At 46.3% G+C, this 23,120-nt stretch overlaps 1 protein-coding gene across 1 annotated transcript in view; it reads left to right on the forward strand.

The window, feature by feature from the left end:
• The window catches only part of adamts18 (ADAM metallopeptidase with thrombospondin type 1 motif, 18), a 52,634-nt gene extending 33,980 nt beyond the window's left edge, over nt 1-18,654 (forward strand). Inside the window, exons 17-24 of the mRNA XM_068710698.1 lie at nt 2,583-2,703; nt 3,346-3,472; nt 8,241-8,445; nt 10,731-10,925; nt 12,423-12,493; nt 12,607-12,772; nt 14,850-15,045; nt 17,028-18,654. Of these exons, the coding sequence (XP_068566799.1) occupies nt 2,583-2,703; nt 3,346-3,472; nt 8,241-8,445; nt 10,731-10,925; nt 12,423-12,493; nt 12,607-12,772; nt 14,850-15,045; nt 17,028-17,143 (1,197 nt within the window). The 3' untranslated portion in view covers nt 17,144-18,654. The remainder of the gene's footprint in view (nt 1-2,582; nt 2,704-3,345; nt 3,473-8,240; nt 8,446-10,730; nt 10,926-12,422; nt 12,494-12,606; nt 12,773-14,849; nt 15,046-17,027) is intronic.
• Nucleotides 18,655-23,120: the final 4,466 nt, after the last annotated feature.

Below are 23,120 nucleotides of genomic sequence, written 5' to 3' on the forward strand. Positions count from 1 at the left end.
TGGATTACAAACGCTGTTTTCAGAGCTGCTGGTTTACATCATTGCCGATTGTCTGGCAAAGAAGGATAGGCATGAAGACCTGGTGTGTCCAGCGGTGCTCATTGATGGCAGTGGGTTTTGGTTCGGTGGGTGACGCCATCAGCAAAGGAAGTGTGGCTGGTAAACAGTTGCTGGTTCTTATTCAGTTTACAGGGCCACGATTTCCACATCAGACGAGTGAGATTAAGCAAACCTTTGGCTCCGGTGTATATTACTGCATCAGTGATCGGCGGTGTGAACAAATCCAAAGCACAATCTGTCTCTGCACTTGGGTTCAGAGGTCAACATGCACGCCTAAATCAGTCTGATTAAACTGAAGCTTTGTCTGAGTTTTGAATGACTACCTTACAGAGTACAGATAACAGGACTAGCTTGTTTTAGCTGTGGATGTGAATTTATGTATATTGAGTGTCTGTTGGGGGGGGGTTGAGGAATGTGCCAGCAGAGCAGCGGGGGAAGGATACGTGCTGGATGAGTGAGGTGTCTGCCCAGAACAATGGGTCATAGGTCAAAGGGGAGTTCATCAGATTTCAGCCAATCATTGAGCTGATCGATGGTTGTGAGGTGAGAACTTTCCAGAGACGTTGGAGGGACAAGAGGACTGAATCCTGGACCATCTTCAGACCTCTGATAGAGTCTGTCGCGTGGCCCGGACAGGGCCTCACTTTCATGAAATGAATATGTTTGTTTTGTTATTAATAGTGTGTTTTTGCTTCTGTACTTATTAGATATCTCTTGATTTGATTTTATCTTGGACCAGCTGATTTTTGTAGGAGACATGCTCCCTTTGTCTGAGAGAGAGCGGTCCTCTGTTTTTTGCATGTGAATGCGCCGGTCTGTCTGGCTGTCCGTCCAGCTGTTCACAAGTCTGGTAACTCTGTACCAACATATGTCGATGTGTTGGTCTGACATCGGACAGCTCTGTGATTCTTGCTACATAAACACATCTCTTTTTGCCTCCCGTCTGGAGCTGTGCCAACCGCACACATGGACGAGTTTACATGCAGCAGAAGGCGATGGGTCCAGTCCGTGGATGCGCCCCAGGACTGTTGCATGTGGACCGAACCCAGAAGACGCTTGGCTTTACAAGTTGGATGCTTGATGGATTCCCCGTACTTTAGAATATACCCCAAAGAAAACACACTTGTCAAAACTCGTTATGGCAGATATTGATAGACTTGGTGAATGGCTGTTGAGAGTTGGATTTAATAGAATTTGCCAGATAGATTAAGGATTAATACCCACCCAACCTGAACTTAATGGAGCTGGGCTTTAAAGGAAACATGGCTGTGCTGAGCACAGTCCAGTGCAGCATTTTGAAATGAGACAAAATGACACACTCAGCTGACTATTCAAATTGTTCACGTTGGCAGTGAGTCCTCCTGGTTGCTTTAACGGCAGCCCGATGCTTCTCCTGTAATGGGTACGTCTGCTTTCGTTCATCTGTTAGACTCTGCTTGACTGGAATGTCCAAATAAATCTCCCGAACAGAAGAAGGTAACTCACCAGCCCGTATGAAGGATGTGGTAGAAGAAAGAGCTAACGAGGATGGAAACTGTCCCTCAATTGTCAAAACAAAAAGACCTTGTAACAGTGTGGTCAGCCAGTGTGGACCAGAGACGGAACATAGTGCTCCTGCATGTCTCTGGAGCCAGCTGGTTAGTGGGTAGTGGATCCTCAGTGGCTGAATTAGGCTGCCACGTTGTCAGTGCTCTTACCCTTAGTCTGTGGAATCCATGACAGACGGGCCGTTGGTGTCTGCTCTCCTCTCTCTGCAGATGAACCTTTTGGTTGACACAGTGTGGGGCGCACTGTATAAACTCTTCTTCTACCAATGTAAAATAAATCACCGATAATGATTACAATACAAGGAGTCACAGGCCAAACAATGATGGATGTTTCCAGACCAGCAAACCAAACGTTCTGTCACAATAACTACACAACAGCTCTGAACAGTTAGAGGTTTGACGCTACATTTGATTAAGTGGTGTTTTACAAAAATGACTTCTGTTTTCTGCTGCTCTTACATTTAATTTGAATGAATTAAGTAACCTAGTTAACTCTAATAGCTAATGACTGCATTAGTTAACTGCTAATAACTGAGTAGAAAGTACACAGGTATGAATTTTGACGACAGCATGCTAAGTAGAGGCTTGACATGATCTCCTGTATGTTAAAACAACACATTTTCAACATTATTGTTTCTGGGAAGGTTTCAAGAAGGTTACTTTAACGTTCCCTCTGTGTTAAAACTGCAAGTTATGCTGACATTAAACCAACATTACTGTTTCGTTCCCAGCATATTGTGGGAAGGTCACCTGGATGTTTCACCTGGATGTCAGAAGCTCATGCTTCTCTGACTGTCACCAGAAAGTTCTTTGAATGTTCCTAAAAGGTTTCTTGAAAGTTTGAAATGTTCCCTCGACGTTTAAACTGCAAGTTGTTCTGATTCAAAACCGTTATTGTTACGTTCCCAGAAATATATATATATATGTATATATACGATGTATACTTTTCTGATGTACTGTGCTCTTGCCTGACAGATCCTCCTGCAGGGAAAGAACCCCGGTGTGGTGTGGGAGTACACCCTGCCTCGCACCGAGAGGAAACCCGACTACAGCTGGGGAGTGGTGCGCTCTGACTGCTCTGCTCCGTGTGCTGGAGGTGAGACTGTGTGTGTGTGTGTGTGTGTGTGTGTGTGTGTGTGTGTGTGTCAGTGGACCTGTACATGTTTGTGTGAGGATGAATCTAGAAAGACTTTGTTATTCGTCGTTTGTTCGCTAAACCCCTCACTTGAACGACAGTTTTCCAACTTAACAGCTTTTTCTCTTGTAGCATTAAAATACAAACATGTACATTTATGTAAGCTTAGTAGCCAAACAGGGCGACACTAGAATAAAGAAAGCATCATCTTCAATCATTCGCTTATAATACTAGCTTTACACTGCAACACCAGAACAATGCTGCTGCTTCAACTCATTTAAATGCCCACTCTTTGTCCGTCTCTCATGCATGGAGCTGTCAGTATGGAGTATTTCAAAAACAAGCATTTTCAAACAAGCCGTGGAGCATATTAACATCTTAAGTAGCTAACTAGCTACACTTATAAAACTTACTTTTGTAATAGCGGCAAACAAAGTGGTCGAAATGTGTGTGTGTGTGTGTGTGTGTGTGTGTGTGTGTGTGTGTGTGTGTGTGTGTGTGTGTCAATGACCCTGACAGATTTCCATGTTGATGGCATGCGTGTTGAAGTTGTCAAGTTGTACACCAGAACTACATCAACCCTCTCTCGTGTTCCTCCGTCAGGTCGTATCTCGACCAAGGCTATCTGTCTGCAGGACCAGAAGGTTCAGGTGAACTCCACCATGTGTAATCCCCACACCAGACCGGCACTGGGCTCCCATCTCTGCAACACGCAGCCCTGCCCTGCATAGTAAGTGGTGTGTGTGTGTGTGTGTGTGTGTGTGTGTGTGTGTGTGTGTGTGTGTGTGTGTGTGTGTGTGTGTGTGTGTGTGTGTGTGTGTGGGTCAGGGCATTGCCTCGTCTACAGTTGGCTGTGGGATATGTGGCGTGAGTCTTTATGTTGCCAAATTTTCAGGAACCCTGGGCGCTGTTTTTACTACACACACAGACACACACACACAGACACACACACACACACACACAAACACACTGTGGTTGAGCAGTCTAGAGGTTGCCTGTGGTCCATTTGCTGTGGCCAGCCACCACTTTTGCTCAGCCTGTGTTCTTGTCCTCTCCTCCTCCTCCTCCTCCTCCTCCTCCTCCTCCTCCTCCTCTTCTCTGCCTGCTCTCACATTTTTGGGAGGTTTTTTTTTTTCTTCCATTTTCCGATGTGAGAAAACACATGAAAGCCGTCTCTATCTGCTGCCTTATCCCAGCGTCTTCTCCAGCTCTATGTCCACCTGTGTGTCCAGTGGAGCTGAATCACTCTGACGCGAGCGAAGCCTTTAAAATAGTTTAAAATATGCAAGAAATATCTATATATATATATATATATATATATATATATATATATATATATATATATATATATTTGTCAGAGGTACGGGATGTGATAACAGAATGTTGGATTTTCAAGACTGATTCTGTTTGTTTTTTTTGACTAAATATCTTAATATTTTACTAAGATTAGGTAAAAAGGATAAAATTGATCAGTGAAATTGATATGAATAAAATCTAAAACGCATATATATATATATATATATATATATATACATATATATATATATATATGCATATATATATATATATATAATATACTTTCCCATCAGCCTCGGCTGCTCTCTGTGTCACACAATGAGCACACGTCACCATGCTAACACCGTTGGCCTGACGCTGTGACCATGCTAGCGCGCTAACATTAGCATGTAGCTCAAAGCAGTGCCTCAGCACAGCCTCACAGAGCTGCTAGGCTCTCCGTCTTTTAGAATACTTGTAGTTTTTACAGAGTTCGGTTGTGTAGCTGGTCAAACATTTCTTAGGTGGGTGGGGTTCTGTCTGAGAATTTGGTATTTCTAAAAACTGTCTACGGCCCTGTCTTATTCCAATCTAACCACATGTTTTTTTTGTTATGTAGTAAATGCAGCACCATGTTTCCAAGTCTGTAATGGACCTTTCACTACAGCGGACACTTGAGAATCACACAGAGAGACGAGGAGGAGAGGGAGGGAGGCGTCGAGGCCAGCTCGGAGTGATCGTTGCTTTCAGTGTGCATCATCCCTCCCAGACACTCTCAGCCCAGAGCGCCCCGTCTTTCTCCGTGGCAGAACCGTGCCCGTGTTTTATCTCAGCTCTTGTCTAGACATTGTGCTTAACGGCATGCATTTTTAAAGGAGACGTGTGCGATCGGGGACCGGTGCAGCGAGCACAGAAGGAAACCGGGCTAAAGTGCAGCGGAGTAACAAGTTGAAACGGCACTAAATAAATGGCCTCTCTGCTACGTAGGCCTTCGGCTGAGGGAACTGGAGCCACCCTGATTTACAGCGCCGCTCCAAAGAACAGGCAGGGAACCGTGTCTTGGGTTCAGAAAGAGTACACACACACACACACACACACACACACACACACACGCAGGGCGGCGTGCACAATTACAGTTCATATGCACACACTTTTTCCGAATGTGCTGTGCGACGCTGAAATATGTATTTCAGATCCGAACCGTGGGGTGAAATTAGAAAGACATGCTGCTTCTGTCTGATGTTAGCGCTGTTGTCATTTCGTCCAGCATTAGTTACAACAAGTCCAAACTGAACTTCCTCCAGTGTCAGGGGTTGAACAAGCCAGACAGCTATCGGTTACCCCTCCAGCACACAGCCTCTGCTTCTCGCTGAGTTTCCCACCACCCGAGAGGGCATTTCCTGCCCCTAATCCTGGGCACACCGTGTCTCTTATCTCGGCGAAGGGTATTAAACAGCTCCGTTGCGAGTGTTCCGACCTCCCCCCTTTGTTGGAGTTAAGAAAATGGTACGGCCCGGATAAAAAACATCAGTGCGGTTGTCCGTTCAGGAATATAAAGCAGTGTTAGACACCCGTGGATCTTATTATAAAGTAGCTGACACCGTTTCTCAGCTGCTTGTGTGCGTGGGCCAATTTATGGGCGCTGCACAGGAAGAAAGTGGAGTTGAGGGAGCAGCGTGAAAGCTTTAATGACTGCATTAAGAGCTCCAGGATGTACCGGCGCACATTCGAGAAGCCGGCAGAGAAAAGATAAACTGACAATGACGTGAGATGCATGTGCGCTCTGTGTGAGTGTGTGTGTGTGTGTGTGTGTGTGTGTGTGTGTCTGACAGGAGGGGGAATGTAAAAGTGCCTGCTTATCTCTGCAGCGTGTATCTCGGGTGCTGACAGGCCTATCCATGTTTTATTGTGCAGAGACGGCAGGATTCCCACGGGGCCCGGCCAGTCTAGCCACGCAGAGCCAGTCAAACCTCCCCCCCCCCCCCCCCCCCCCCACACACACACACACACACACCCTCACCCCTTCACTCCCATCCACCCCCTGTTGCTTTAAACCTTCACTCCCCGTGCTGCTGTTAGCCCGTCACCCAAAGACCGGGATTCTCGGCTGTGGTGTAGCAGCAGACATAAAAGAGGGATGCAAGGAGCGTTTTAAGAAGCCAGCTCGCTCTTCCTGCCCAGTGTGCAGTTAGGAAGAGATATGCTCATATTTCATAGAATAACTTAAAAAGGGTTTTGTTCTTTTTCCTCCACAGCACAGCCCGTCCCCACCTCCTTCTACCGTACCTCCCTCTGCTGTTCTGTGTCTGCTGCTTCAAGTTATTTCGCTCGTTCTTTTGGCGGAGACCATCTGTGGAGTCACTTACCAGCGGTTGGGTTATCTCTCAGTGTGTCACATGCTGTATGTAGACGGATCAAAGAGAGGCACGGCGTACCTGTGCCAGTGAAGGTGTACAGGAACGTGTGCACAAGATACTGATGACTTTCATTTCAGTGGAATTATTATCTCAAGTTTATGTGCAAAATGAACCGAGGGATTTATAAGCTCTGAAATATAAAAGTAATGGATGAATGAATTAAATAAGAGGATATTGGGTCACGGTCAGAGACGGGGGAATTTAGCATTTACCATGTGATCATAATGTCTCCATGCAGTCACATAACTTAGACTGCATGGAGATTAATTGCAAACAAAATGACAATTATGTTGTTTGCACCCACGTCAACTTCAATTTAAGGCCTCAAATGTAAAAATAAATGACAAACTAAAACTAAAAGACAGGAATTCAAACGCCAGCGCCCGTTGGAGCCACTGGATGACCGTAGTGGAGTGAAATACTGAGAAAAGAAAAGAACACAAGGACCGAGACGGAAAGGATGTTTATACGAGCAAAACGAGTGCAGGCGGGAAACGTCACCAAAGTACACCAAAGTACACCAAAGTACACCAAACCACACGTCTGTGTACAAACCTGCGTTTAAAAGAAAACAAATCGGTTTGATATAAATACAGCAACCAGAGATGTTCATTTTGTATTTAATGAAGCAGAAACTCAACTCCAACTCAATGTTAGGTGTAGAGTAAATGGGTACAGTAATGCAACTTTCTATCTCAAAATATGTCAGTTATTGAAACATGTCAGTGAAACAAATTACAGCGAGTCAGTGGTGGTTTGCAGCCACTTGAGCCACTTTTCCTCAATGATATATGGTTATTTATAAGGCCGGCAAAACAGAGGAGGAAAAAAAAGCAAACAGCCCCCAAAAAAAATCCCTAACCGATGCTTTTCGGGTCCCAAATGGTTCACATCGCTCCCATTTCCAAATTGCAGTTTAGTCCCGCTACTTCATTTTTTCTGTGGCGCTTGACGGAGAATGAAAGCGCTTCGGCGGCGCGGAGGTCTTTGCGGTGGCACGTCGTCTCCGAGCCGGACCGAGCCATCTGCCCATCTCTCCATCGCCCTGCTCTTAAGGCTGCGGTTGTCACACCACTCATTTGCCGTAATCTCCCCCTTCGGCCCCGATGCCAACACAGCAGCTATTTTAGAAGCTAGCGGTAGGCTTTCATCAGGAAGAAAGGAGAGGCGAGAGGAGATTGGAAATAAAATGAATGGAGGAGAGAAAAGACCCAAAGAGAAAAGACAGATAGAGGAATTTAGAAAAAAAAAAGGGAGAAGAGAGGAGGGAGGGATGGTAGTCCTCATCTCTCCGTGGCCTTATTGTATGTTGTATATTGCGGTTGGCCTTGGCGGACCTGGCAAAGCTGTTATGGGGAGTTGTATATGCAATATGGTCGTGGTGTTTAGTTTCAGATCCGAATAGAGCGGGGAGAAATGGATGGATATGGATACATATTTCGTCCTGTGTATTTTCTTTGTCTGTCCTTAACTACCAATCAAAGTGTCAGTGTGTGAAATATGTTGTGAGTATTTTAAAAGCAGCAGGTTTTCATGAATCATAAAATTCAAGAAAAGCAAGAAAGACACAGTTGGAGGTTTTTTACCGTCTAATAATAAGTGGTTTCCTTTCGTCTTTGGTGTAATAGTCACTTTGTATTTCGGGGTGAACTGGTGTTTTTTCTGTGTGTGTGTGTGTGTGTGTGTGTGTGTGTGTTTGGGCCCAGAATAAGTGCAGCAGAACCTGTGGTTGGCTGTCCTGATTAGGAGCTCAGTAGTGTGGTTGGTGTGCACCACTCTTACGTTCTCCCTCTTGGTGTCCCACAGCTGGGCGACGGGAGACTGGGGCTCCTGCAGTCGCTCGTGTGGAGGAGGTCAGCAGACCAGGACGCTGCGCTGCCTGAGGAAGGTGACTTATCAGAGGGAAGAGGCGGCGGTGCACTCCCTCTGCCCCGTAATCTCTCCGGCTCAGGTCCAGCCCTGCCACACCCAGGCCTGCCCGCCCGAGTGGAGCACCGGATCCTGGTCACAGGTGGGTTTTGTGGCGGCGTTTGAATTTTTGTTGTCAGGTTTAGTCGTTCATGTTCCCCACGGGATGAATCGTGTAAACTTTAGTCACCCCCTCACTTCTTATTGAGCAAATTTCATATTTATTTAGATTTAGTTTATCTGCCAAATAACGGCAAAAGTAAGGACAAAAACCCTCACCCGATCTTTGTGTTGTCTTAGCACGCTACCACGCTAAATGAAGATGCCAAACATCACCTTTGAAAAATCACCACATGAGCATGCCGACGTTAGCATTTAGCTCAATGAAACTCTGAGCCTAAACGCAGCCACAGAGAGCTGCTAGCACGACTGACGAGTGCTTCTCTAGTTATAGTTTCCTACACAAGACAGTCTAGTCAGGAGAGTTTGTTTTGGAAAGCTCTGTTTTAATGCACACGCCTGCCAGGGCTCAAGACGACGTGACGGGGCCCAAAAGGCTGGCGGGCTGGGACTCTGGGTTACGGGGCTCCTTAGCTAGCTAGAAGCTAGCTAAGGAGCCCTACGGCCTGAGATACACTTCTCATCTCTCTCCCTGTGTGTGTGTGTGTGTGTGTGTGTGTGTGTGTGTGTGTGTGTGTGAGAGAGACGGCTACTGGCCTCTACCTTTTGGTGACGCAATTTACGCATCATAATTGCATGCTTCATTATGGGCTTATAATGACTATTGTAAATGAAACGGCTTTCATGAGTGATTGCCGCTACACTATTGTATTCAAATGATGCGTGACTGATGTTCGTGCAGGTGGGACAGTTACGTCATGCTGAGGGGGAAGTGAACCTCTAGGCACAATGCTAGGAGCCTGAAGCTGAATTCATCCATTGTTGATTTGACTGACGTGTGAAAAAGGCCAGTAGTTACCGCTCTACTTGCTGCTCAAACAGAGAAGTAGAGTAAAGTGCCGACTGTCAGTTTTAAAGTGAAACACTGTTTCTTCTTTGTTTGATGTAAAATCATTCATTTTGCTGTGTTTACAAGGTACGTGTGCCCGCTGTCATCATTCATTTTCTCGGTTCCATCGACATGTTTAGACATCTGCATGACAGAAACATGTCACGCACACACACTCTCTCTCTCGCTCACACACGCACACACACACACACACACACACACACACACACACACACACACACACACTGAGTTTCCTATGTGAGTTGTCAGAGGTGTCACTCATGCTAAAACACACGCTCTGCTGCCCTCTGTTGGACATGTGGAGAACACAAACGACAGAACTGAACAGTGTGCAACTTGTTAGGACTATTCAACTTGTATCCTCAGTCATCTGCTTTTTATTCTAACAAAATGCAAAAACCTCAAAGAAGCGTGTTGTCTTCTACCCTCGTCCTTCTAATGTGGGAAATTGAATTTGAACGGTTGAATCACAGTGAAATACCTGAAGGTAGTAACCAAACATGCCTTTTGAATCACAGCACAGCTTTGATTAGGCTTTTTAATCCTATGGCTATTAACCAAGTATGACATGATGGTTTTGGCATCTGTAACCACAGTGCCTCACACACTAGACAGGGCTTTTATTTGCTCATTATGCTGTATACAATATTAATAGCCTGGCAGCAAATCTGCAGATGTGACCTGCACAGCCCGGACCCACGGCTGTCATTCAGCCATTGTTCAGGGGGCGGTGACTGGTGGGCCTGGACTCGTCCGTCACACCGGTCCGAGTTCAGTCGGCGGTCACTCAGAGGCGAGGCCGGTATCTGTGAAAACATCAATCTGAACTTTCAGTGACAAAAGGACGAGTGGCTGCGTGTGAGCGTGGATTGGTATGCACAGATGTGCGTGAGTCTTTCCCCTCATTGATTGATGCGATGCTGTCACATTAACTGCCCTGGCGGCTGTGGCGCTCGGTCCCGGCAGAGCAGTTTGACACTGTTGTCCACCTCTGCTTTTCAGTCGGAGTCGACGGCGGCACTGTCTGCCGTTGGTGGGTACTTTTGATGGGTCGGGGTCACATTCATCTGCGAGTTATTGGTGTATTGTATTTAATGTTAGGCCGTAATGGGCTGTCGTCAAAAAGCGCGACCTTCTGTTTGCTCCTACAGCATGTGGTGAATTACCAAAGCTTTAACAGAGTCCGTGCCAAGGATTCGACCTCTGCTAAATGGGATGAAAGCTGAAGGTTAAAGCAATATGAGAAAGTACAGTGCACGCACGTATGATTTAATACGTGTATGGTCATTTAACTTCTGCCGATTGAATCGCCGCTCTCCCGAGGACTCTGTCTTATCGACGTTCCTGTCCGCTCACAGTGCTCCAAGACCTGCGGCCGCGGACTGAGGAAGCGGAGCGTGTTTTGCCGCAGCACCGATCCCGGGGCCAAAGCGGTGGTGGTGCCCGACAGCATGTGCAGACAGCACCACAGGCCCAGAGCCCAGGAGACCTGCGTCCTGCGGCGCTGCCCGAAGAACGAGAGGCTGCAGTGGATCACTACCGCCTGGGGAGAGGTAGGGACAACAGAGACATGGAGCTCAAGGTGAAGCAGTGGTAGAAGTGAAATGTGTTGTTCTCATAATCTGAAACAAAACGCTTCAGATGACGCTCATTGCTTTGTGGGTCCATTCTGTTGCCTGGTGCTGGTGTTGCTGTGATTTGCAGCCTTATAAAACATCATCATTCCAAACATTACTCGTCCAGAATTAAGACAATAAAAGCTTCGTACTAGTGCTCTCTGTTTTCAAAGATATTCAACAATCGCACAGGGAGAAATCCAGCAGCCTCAACAGACCAGAATGCAACGCAATATCAAGAATTCTGCTTCATGTGGACTGAACTATCATAATGTCACATCCCTTCACTGAAGAAGAGGATGAACTGGACTGGAAGCAGAGGGAAAAAAAGGGTCACTAAACGTTTTAAATACAACATATGAACGATGCGTTTCTCACAAAATAACTTGGTATAAAGATGACTGTGATGTTTAAAGCTCTTCTGCTGCGTCCGACCTCTTTTCCACCAATGCAAGATGGAACAAAGTCACAGGTCAAAGCAGCTAATTGTAAACAAGTAACGGACTACTTAGTAAGTCATTTAACGAGCAGACGTGTTTAAACGTGTTTAAACGTGTTTAGACTTCCTCTGTTCTCTGTGATTGTGCATCGCTGCCACCATGACAGAGAGAGATGTGATAACGTGAAAATATGTTAGAAAAACAATAGAAAAATGACTTACATATCTGGACAGTGTTTGCAAAAGCCCGGCTGTCGACCAGCTGTCTGCTGAAATGTCCACATTATATTTCTATCTTTACTCTGGAATCTCGCCAGTTTACTCCTGGGATTATGAAGGGTTCCATGGCAACACGTTATGTCGTTAGATGATATACTCATAATTTACAAGACATGCCAGCTCTCTCCAAAGCGAATCCAAACTGTCCTCGAAACAACTGGGAGGTGGTACTTACGACTTGTAAAGAGTGATTTCTCTGTTTGAGTGAATCTGTGCAGTATGCATCTAGTACAACCGTGTGACGGCCTCGTCGTGTTGCCGTTGTTTGATCATACATTCACAGCGTATTCTTTTAGCGTTTAGAGCCAAAGATCGGTGAACTCTTACCTGGCTCGGCTCTGTAAATTCCGTCTCCGTCTACATTTATGTTAAGTGCAGCAGTGTGAGCGAGCGAGAGGGCGCTCGGGTAGTTCACGCCGCTGAATATGCAATGGAAAAGGTCAGCGCAAAGGTCAGGTTTGCAGCGCGAGACTGCCGAGATAAAACGCAGGGAAGCTCCCACGGCGCTGGTTTGGATTCTGAAGAAGAGCCAGATGCGTTAACACATATATAATATATACACACAACACACGTACGAACACAACGACTGAAAAACACACCCAGCATTTGGGCTCCATTACTACAACGATAGGCGACATCGTGGTGTCTGCTGCTATGGGAACAATCACAGAGTTCATCTGGTGAAAGTGTCCCTCCTACCTGCTCTCTTGTTTCAGTGCTCCAGGTCTTGTGGCTCAGGCGTCCAGAAGAGAGAGCTTCGCTGCGGGGAGAGAGACTCGCAGGGAGGGTAAGTCGCCTTCAACCGCACACCAACACTTTAACAGATCCGACGCTTTAGACCCCACTGTGTCATCTGCGGACGCCATTTTGAGCCGACAACCTGTCCTCTCTCCCGCACAGGTCTGTGGAGTTCCCCGTACGGAGGTGCAGGAACATAGCTAAACCTTTGGTGGACCTCCAGCAGGGCTGCAACAGAGGTCCGTGCCCAGAGCTCCCTCGGGCTGTCCCGGGCAGAACCAGCTCCGGCGCTGTGTCCTTAGGCTGGTACTCCTCTCCCTGGCAACAGGTACGCTCGCTCAGGCTTTGATCCCAATCTGTGTTCATGAGAGACCTTTAGCGCTGTACGCGTTCCAGATGACTGTGTTCCGATTTGGAGCTTTTCTCCCACACGTGGCACAATCGTGAAGCATTTGGTGGAAAATCCCGTGACACGTAGCGCATGACCGGATACTCAAACGAGAAGTGAAGTTCCGTCACAGGCATGATGGGACTTAAATCTTACATCAGTCACCTGCACAGGGACTTGAGGTTGAATAACTGATTTTATCTGTGGAAGGATGGCTGAAGTCAGTCAAGGTTGGTGAACCAAGGAACTGTCACTTTTAACTGGATTTAAACTGGATATGGTTTCCATCCATATGAGCTGCAATTCAGCTTAGGAACCAGAACTGTGAGGCAGGCCTATCATATCTCCACATGAAGAAGTGGTAACCATTGGGCTCTAGAATCTGTGGAAGATGTTGTCTTTCTTTCAAGTCCTTCCTTAACCAAAAACACAAGAGTAAAATGGATTGGTTAAACGGTGTGTTAATCTAACCAGCATCCTGCCTACAGAAGCAACCAGCAGTATAGCGTCAGCTAGCGACATTAGCTTGTGGGGCTGCAGGTTATGTTTAAACGGCTCTGATCACTACTGGTGCATCCATTTGGAATTATTTTGCCGGTCCAGGACCACAACTACATTCTTGTTTAAAACCATGCGAGCTGTCATTAAAACTCAGCATGTTCAACCACTGACTGAAGCTAATATTAGCTTTTTAACTGGCTAGCAACAGCTGGTCATTTCGAGTGGAGATATCGACGGTCACTGACTAGAAGTGAGAAGCCTGCTTGTGTCTGATATCAAGGACACACTGTTTCAAATATTACTCATAGTCTGTATATAAGAAGTGAACGTAGTAGTCACCCATTGGTTTGTGGACTGCAGTTTTGAAGCCTTGACTTTGGCATTTTGGCCGTCGCCATTTTTTTTTTTTTGCAACCAGCAGACCAGTGGCTGTGGTAGCGCCCTGTCAATCACAAGGCAGCTCTATCGTCTCTTGGCACCAGCGATTGAGACCATGAACTACCGTTTACAATGTTATGAATCAAGTCAGAACCACAGTCGTTTTCTAATAGACCTGTGTACAATCGGACTTCTTTTTGCAACCAGAGGAGTCGCCCCCTAATGGCCAGTAGTAAGAATGCAGGTTTAAGGCACCACCGTGTTGGGTTTGTTTTTAAAGGGGTTACGTTACGTGCAAGAACGGAAAGCTTGACAGGCTGAGCAAACAGCAGCTGAGCTGGGGGCAGGGTTGTAGAACAGCCAATTGAAATCGTAATGTGACTGTCGAACTAAATTGCTCAAGCTGAAGTCAGGAAGTAGTGGGAGGTGGGTATTGTACTCTGCTGTCAATAGGATGAGTATTCTTTAACAGTAGCATCACCATTGTGTGTCCGGTTGCTTCTAAACCAACAAGTCTAGTGAAAAGGGTTCGTCAGATTCAAATTTATTTTCCACCTCACCATCGCTCTCTTGATTGATTTCAGTTTTTTTCTGCGAGGCCCTGACACGATGAGGAAGACAACAAAACAAATCAATCAATACGATTGAGAGATAGATGACCATGGGTGTTCTGATATCTGTTTCCCCAAAAACAATCTGCACAGTGTAGGAGGTAGTAGTTTGCAGACATAGCATAGTTCTTGTTCGTGGAATGGGTTTCAGATGCAATCCAAAAAGCTCCGCTCTGATGCAGAGTCTATCGGGGCAGGTTGTGTAGGCTATGTGTTATATCATCTATTATGCAAAGTCTTGAGGGCAAACTCTTATAGCACTGTGTGGTATTCTGCTTGATCTGGAGCTTGTGATGCCGGTATGTTTCCACCAGAGGAGAGATCTGCTGACAGCTCGCTGGAGGGCAAGTACATGCTGGATGGGATGTTTGTTTTCTTCATCTGTTCTTTGTCTCTGCACTTTTCCGCCATCCCTCTTCTGCTGCTTTCTCTGTGCGCTCCGACGTTTCATCTCCTTCTCCTATTTATACCTCTGCGTCTCTCCATCTCGCTCTGCATTCCTCTTTGTTTCCGTCGCTCTGTCTCAGTGCTCCGTGTCCTGTGGCGGAGGAGTCCAGACTCGGTCCATCCAGTGTCTCCGGCAGGGTCGCCCCGCAGCCGGCTGCCTGCCCCACCAGAGGCCTGTCACTTCCAGGGCGTGCAGCACACACTTCTGCCCCGCTGCTCCCCCGGCTCCGGCACAACGCCCCGGCCGGGTCACGGCTGCAGCGCCAACGCTGAAGGGTAAAGTTGAAGATGAAAATCAAGTTTTATTTCCTTTGTAACTGTATTTGTGTGTGGAGTTTGCGGTGAGGTTTCTGCTCTTCTTGATGAATTCTGACTACAGTCTGATGACAAGTCAAGTGAATTCGATGCAAATGTGAATAAACTTTTACTGCATGTTACATAACACAATACACAGTCAAATTTAGCCTCAGCATTTTAGCCATCCTGGTATTAGGATGCAGTGGGCACTACATATACAGCACTGGGGAGCAGTTTGAGGGCACCTCAGCAAGGCCCATGAGGTGAACTGGCACCTCTCCAGCCACCATTCCACATTCCATACTTGCTCCGTGCCGGGACTTGAATCAGCACCCCTTCGGTTCCCAATCCTACGGAGTGAGCTGCTGCTGCTGCTGCTGCTGCCGCACCAACAGTAAAGTTAACTGTAAATTGTCCATCTGTACAGTAGCTGATTCATCACCTGCTTTCATCATCTTCAGCTATAGACAATAAACCTGCTAAAAAATCTTATGTGAAAAATTAGGGCTGGGCAAGTTAACGCATTAATTCATTAACGCCGACAATTATTTTACCATGCATTAACACAGTTTTAAAAAAAATGCGATAAAATCACCAAACCAGTGGTGGAGGAGTCTTCATCACTACGTTGATGCAGCGTGTGGAGGAGTCTTCATCACTACGTTGATGCAGCGTGTGGAGGAGTCTTCATCACTATGTTGATGCAGAGTGTGGAGAAGTAGAGACAAACTAAAGACGAGCTAACAGACGCCACAGAGAAGTGGAGAGATACAAACTGAGGATGACTAGTGTTGAGGAACGTTCTCAGGATCATGAATGACGTCACGTAGGAGCCTCCCTCCAGACGCACCGTCACCAGAAGAACACACGAGTCTATGAAGAGGAGAGGACTACAAAAGAGGCGGAGTCACAACGCGCACCGGCCGTCTCTCACCGGAGACTACCGGACATCGCCGGGTAACCGTCGTCACCTCTGAGTTACGGTGCATTATGTTGATGAACAGTGGGAGCTGCGTTCACACGCTCTGACTGTATGAAGACAGAAGACACACATTTTGATGAAACGTGTGGAACATTGTATTCATGTTGCACAGCAGTGGAACGTTTAAATAAACACACACTGAGCACAGATAGTAGAAATATAACTGATACTGTGTGAAGAATACTGCTGTTAAAAAGAACCTGATCTGTTTAAAGTGATTCAAACCAAATGTTATTGTACTGTTGTTCATATAGCAGTACTTTAAAATAAAAGTGAGCAATACACTACTTTTGAATTCATTATTGAACTTTGCTCATAACAATGAGATAACGCGATTAATTGTGGTTAAAAATGTTAACCTTTGCCCAGCACTAATATATATAGATATATCTATATATATAGATATATATATATATATATATATATATATATATATCTATATATATCTATATAGATATATCTATATATATATATATATATATATATCTATATCTATATATATATCTATATAGATATATCTATATAGATATATATATATAGATATATCTATATATATATATATAGATATATCTATATATATATATCTATATAGATATATATATATATATATATGTAATCGTTGCCCAGCACTAGTAACAATGCTAGCGTTGACATTGTGAACATGAGAGCAGCACTTAGCTCTTTAGACTTCTGTTGGGTCTGAGCACAGAGCTGCTGGTTACTAGCCTGGTTTTATATATTCAATTGAACTATAGTTTTGAAATGATTCGTAGAACAACTGATATTTGACCTAATGAAAAATGTTTCTTAAAATATAAATAAGAAATGATCAGGTCTCCTTGTCTCTCCACATTATTCCTTCTAAGAAACAGAAGACTGTGTTGTCAGTTCCCCGAGCTATTTAACAGCGCCACCACGTCGACGAGCGCGTGAGCTGAGCGGCTGCTAAACCTTCCTTGTATTTATCTTTTCTCTGCAGATGAACACTGCGTGGACCACTTCAGCTGGTGTCACTTGGTTCCCCAGCACGGCGTCTGTAACCACAAGTTCTACGGACAGCAGTGCTGCAAGTCCTGCTCCAGCAAGAGGCAATAGAGCCGCGGTCCCCTTGAATCGGTGGCTTCTGGCCTCCGAGGGACACGACGCCACAGCAGCCGCTCATCGCTCACAACACACACAGAACTGTGCTCCACACTTGTGTGTGTTTTCTGGAGTACTTGACTGATGAATTTTGAAAAGAAGTGAAAAAGAGACTCCTTTTGTTAAAGCAGGCAGTGCGGCTGCTGATGTTCATCTGCCAAAGCGCTAAAGTCATCATTTCATCGATCGCATTATAACTGGAAAGACGAAGCAAACAACTAAGGACTGGTTGATGTGATATGTATGTTGTCCTGTGTTTTCCTTTTGAAACCTCTCCAGCCACCAGGAGACGTCTCAGTTGGCTTATATGTTGTATTTTTAAAGGCGTCTGGTGTCATACGCCCTTTTTTTTTAAGTTATTATGATTCGTGATATATGATTTTACATTTCGTCAGCTGTACAGTGGATCTGTGACATGTTATTTCTGTGTTTGGATGTACCAGAGGATGGTGCCAGTCACCCGTGGATCCACTTTTTTTTTCATGTGAGGCGTTATCGATCAGTCAGAAGCCTCCTACACTTCCTCCTTCACACGCTCTCCTCTCCGCTCGTTGAGTTTGATGCTGCTGGATCATGTTTGGAGCGAGCTGGAACACGTTCCTCCTGTGCATTCCGTTCACGTTAACGCTACGAGAGAACATCTCCATCTGTGTGCGTAGAACATGTTGCCCCGTCACGTTGTAAGCGGTCGCTCTCCTGTACGGTTTGTGGTAATACAACTCGATCATCCACCTGTCTTTCTCTTCTTTCCTGCATTCTCTCCATCGATTACTGCCACAGTGGGGGGGGGGGTACACAGTCCAGATAGCGTGAGGTTTTGCTTTTGTTCTCCACAGAAGTGTGGTCTCCATGCCGCTCTGATGAGGCTGGGTTTGGTGGTCTTCAGATAGGTGATGACACATTGACCTTCATTTGACTCGTAGACACAAACGTGTGTGGCCTTTGCACATTGGTGCTAATAATGGACCAAGAGGTCATTTGAGATTTGAGATATTCTTCATGTTCCACGCATCCATAAACGTGTGAAACCAAAAGTAAACTTTACAGTTGTTGAACGTCCTCCGTTATTATTAATGCTAGTCATATTGTTACAGTTGTTTCGTTATGTTGTTATCTTCATAGAAAGCTAAAGCTAACCAATCGTTTCACAATGTTACCCGCGTGTCATAGAGGCTGATACCAGACGTATTCATGAAATGTATTTTGGGCTCAGAAACTAGGTTGGTTATATTTAACATAATGTTTGTTCTTTTTACCTGTAGCACACTAGATCACTGCCTCCTGGGCTCTGCACATCCATTCAACCTTTCACTTATATTTATACAGGATGATATGATGTTACATGGTGAAAGTAGTAAAGCAGTGATCGCTCAAATTCCCTGAAAGATACCAAATGAAACAGAATAATTTCACATCAATGAAAACGGGCTTATATTTGAACACAGCTTACACAAATAGAAGATCAATAAAGTGTTTTGTGTGCAATTACTTGGTCACTTCTGAGTTTGTGCTCAAAACCAAAGGTCTCCTGGGCTGACGTGAAACAAAATGATGACTTCACGTCATCTGACGACTGGAGCAACGTGTTCTTCTACACCAACCAGCTCCAGCATCCGCTATCCAGGGCAACCAACCAGCTCTCCACAGAAACCCAAGTGATACCAAACGGTTCTGTAAGAATGTGATTTCCTCTCTCAGGATGCACAGAAGTGTGATGGATGTCATGTGGACACGATGAACAACACACCAGAGCTACAACACATCCCATGCATATGACAGGAATGACTGATATGATGAGAGTAGTAAGTATAATAATGATGAAAACATTACGACGTGGATGTAGTGGAATACCAACGCTAACAAAAGCAGTAGGTAGATGCTCATTACATCCATTGGTGCTGTAATACACATTGATGGAGCAGCTTTCACCTCCCCGTGGATACAGAGGTTGTTTTGCCCAGTCGCTGCCGCTATCATTGGCCTATTTGGCAGCTGCAGACAACTTTTTGCCCCCCCCCCCCCTCCCCCCCGAAACTTTCATAACTTGAAGCGTGCAGAGATTTATGCCACCAAACGGTGTTTTCTTACGGTGATTACGCCACCCATTTTCTCGCACCGCGGGGGCAGCGATTGCTCTTTAATCAACCCGTCTGCATGAATCACGGAGCCCGGAGTCCCCACATCGTCTCGGCTGCACGCTGTTTACCGGCATGCTGCGAGCCAGACGCCACAAGCTGGGGCCCACGCACACGCACGCTGATGTGTCGGCTCGGCTCGCATGCACACGTACGACGTGTTCGTATTTACCGTGCTTAGAAGCGCGTGGGGTTAGAGCGTGCTTGTGCAATTTGCGTGAGCAATGCGTGCACGTTTGGCATGCTTTCCCTGGGTGCACGCCTGTGTTTACTGGTTGAATTCATGCATGTGTGTGTGAGTGTGTGTGTGTGTGTATTAAAGGGAGAGAGTGTGTTTGTACAATGCATATGTATGTCTCCACAACCCAGCTTATGATGTCTCCCTCTGGGGGGGGGGGGGGCAGCGGTTTTACTGCTGAGCTGATGTGAGAATTTCCTATTTCTCCACCCTGCTTTCATTTCCAGATGGGACTCAATATCCCCCGTCCATATTGGTTCATAATGACATATTTTGATTATCTTAGCACGGGGAGCCACATCAACCCTGAGCTTTACTGCAGCAGAGAAATAAAGAGATCGAGACATGAATAAAGAGACGGGAGCTGAGGGCTGTTTTTATTTGGTAATTCTCTCCTGAGCTCGGATCTGTACCCACGTGCAGGGCTGTGTTATGCACCTCGTTACAATTTTTAGTACCGACCAGAAATGTGTGTTGTAGCATCTATTGAAAGCTGCCGAAAGTCGGTATCAAACGCTTCCTCAGACTCGTTGTTAGCTTGTTCTTTGAACAGATCATTCTCTGCTTAAATCATGATCAATTAAATCTTTACTTGTGTTCATGATTTACTGCTGCCGATGCACTCGCTGATGACACGGGAAAGAAAAAAGCAATAAACAGTAATGTTCCTCACAAGACGTATTACGGGTACGGAGAAGCAGGTTTGGTTGGCATTGGTACGGAAAAATGAAAAACACCAAGCTCTACCTATACGGAGAAGTCTGAGGCACGGTCAGGTCCTGTTGCATGGGTTGACACTAAATTGCCTTTTTTTTAGTGAAATGTGTCTACTACTATGGAACGCAAATGTCTCCATATAGCACCATCAGGTCACATCTTCTATTTGTCCAATACTATAAAACCAATAGCTGTGCTTTGAGTTTACAAGCTATCATTATGCTAACACACACACTGTAGTGATGAGCACGGATTGTACCTGCTAAACGTCAGCGTGTTGGCGTTCTCATTGTGTTAGCATGCTGACGTTAGCGGTTAGCTGCAGCTCTTTGTCTCGTCTCAACATGCAACAACCCTCTTCCATGAGAAAAGCTCGTCTGAAGCAAAATAAGTGCACCAATTCACCCTTTTTGGAAAGAGGGTCCACAATGTGCTCGCCGAGCCAAAATAGAAGCTCTGCTCCGTCAACTCCACAATAGGCCCGTCTCTCTCGATACGTCCCCAGCCGGCCTGATCGATGCAGGTATTTCTTTCCTGTTTTCAACATGCTCTCCAGGTCCATCTTCTCTTTCTCTTCTTTTTCTAGTTGGCAAAGCACCAGCGGTCGTCGGTGCAGCTGTAAGTCAGGGCCGGCTGTTATTTCCAGCTCCGACATCCCTCTACCAGCCGACTGTCAGGCAGGCCGGCTAAGACGGCCATTTGTGTGCGCTTGGCGTGCAGTGAACCCTGATAGGACCCTCTCACAACTGACAGTCAGCCTAATCACATCTTAACAGAGTTCCCTCTTAGTGTGTGTGTGTGTGTGTGTGTGTGTGTGTGTGTGTGTGTGTGTGTGCGGACTGAGAGAAAGTGAGACTGATCTCTCTATTTCTTCAGGGCTTACTCTGAGGGCAGGCTTCAGAACAAGTGAGAGCTGTCATATTTCACCCGTCTCATCCCTCCAGAGTTCACCGAGCGCGTGCCCACACATACAGAAAGATAACAGACACACACCCCACCTCTGGCTTTCTCTCATCCCCCCCCCTCTCTCTCACACACACACACACACACACACACACACACACACACACACACACACACACACAAACACAACGCGGCTGACGGCACAAGGGAGAGCCTGGTATTTGCTGCAGGGTGATAGCAGGTGGATCCCGGAAACGCCGAGGCTTTGGAGGTGTGCGGTTGCGTGGGAGTCGCGGTGTGGGCCTCGTTTGTTGCTGCCAGGCGTCTCCTCCGACGTTAAGAGATCTGCCCCTCGCAGATCTCCGTGATTAACAGCTCAGAAGACGACCGACGGCGCCGCGTCAAACCAGGCCTTTGTGCATCCGTCACGCTGGGTGATTTAAGAGTCGGGTAAAGACCCGTGGATATCTGACTGAACCTGCTCGGCTCTCCTGAACCCTCGCCCCGATCTCTGCCCCTCACGCACCCAGCCTGCCTCTCATCAGCCTCCTCCTCCATCCATCTCCATCTGTTTGTTTTCCTTTGTTTTACATCCTCTCCACTCCTCTCCTCTGCAGCGCCGTGGCCCTCCTCCTCCTCCTCCTCATCGATTTCCTCCTAACCCTCGTCGCCTTCTTCACCTTTCTCTCGCTCCTTTCATCTCATTACCCTTGCTTTTGTAAACTCTGAAAAGTTTGTAGTGTTTGGCTTGTGGAGCACCCAAATCACTTCATAAGCCCACCTGCTGTGTGCTTTCTGTCTGCAGTGGGAGTCATCTGGGAGTCAGCCACAGCTGGTGTCGATGCCTTTAAACTCAGTTTCTCTCCTTCTCGAGCTCATTCTGAAGCTAAACTTCATATGAAGGAACCTTTGACCCCACTGATTTGATCTCTCATCGTTTTCATCTTTGAACATTTTGCACTAAGATCTTTTCATCCCTGTTTGTCGTACTGCAGCAGAGGCAGCACTCGTCCCTGTGGTTGAGCTAAATGTTTTTAAAAATGTTTCTCCCGCCTAATTGTTTTTGACGTTATCGACCCCAAGCATGTACAAATAAACTAGCCGGCATTACAGAGCGCTTGTCGTCCTCCCTCTGTAGCCTGGGAACCTTGACAATGGACGATAGATCTTTTCGATGTCTCTCCAGAGCACTGTTTCACAATTTTCTTTCTTTTTTTTAAAATGACTCAACTCAACAACAGGTCTATAAATCGTGAGTGTCGTGACATCGGTTCAACCGACAGACTGTGTGCCAGCCTTTCATGCAGGCTACCTTGTGTACTGCGCATAGAAAAGACTATGGGAGGAATTCAATGGAGGAAATTCGTCAAATTTATTTGGCGATCTAAGAAAACCATCCTGCGACCCACCTGTCTGCTCTTCGGGGTTGACTTCTCCAGAGCGTAGAGGTGGATGTACCAGCTGTGTCACTGAGCCCCGCTCTCATGCATCGAGTAACAAAGCTTTTACTTAACATGTTTTCTCCTTGAGGCTATGAATATTATTGATCTGTGGTTTTGCGGCAACTCTCTCGCATACATCTTTCTTTGAGCAGCCCCTTTCTCATCATTTTCCCCTGGAATGTCTGATTAGGGTCCTCGGGGCCCCGTAGGCACCAGCTGCAGCAGTGCCCACCTGCCCGTTAACCCTCCGACCTCCAGGAAAACAGCACCGAGGAGCCGCAGGAAGCGGCGCGCTGCCTGAGTCGGTCTCTCTCTGCCTGGCCTTCTCGTCTTTGTGGTGTTCAGAGTTTGTTCAGAGCGTGTTCGTATGTGAATTAATCAATGTAAAGGGGAGCGCTCATCCATTTCATGTGTCCCTCCTCCTCCTCCTCCTCCTCCTCCTCCCTGGAGATGCACTGCTTTGCTTGACATCAGTTTATTCATATAGATCCATATAG

The sequence above is a fragment of the Cebidichthys violaceus genome, unplaced genomic scaffold, assembly GCF_023349555.1.
Source record: "Cebidichthys violaceus isolate CVI_PGR_0920_01 unplaced genomic scaffold, fCebVio1.0.p SCAF_16, whole genome shotgun sequence".
Classification (NCBI taxonomy): domain Eukaryota; kingdom Metazoa; phylum Chordata; class Actinopteri; order Perciformes; family Stichaeidae; genus Cebidichthys; species Cebidichthys violaceus.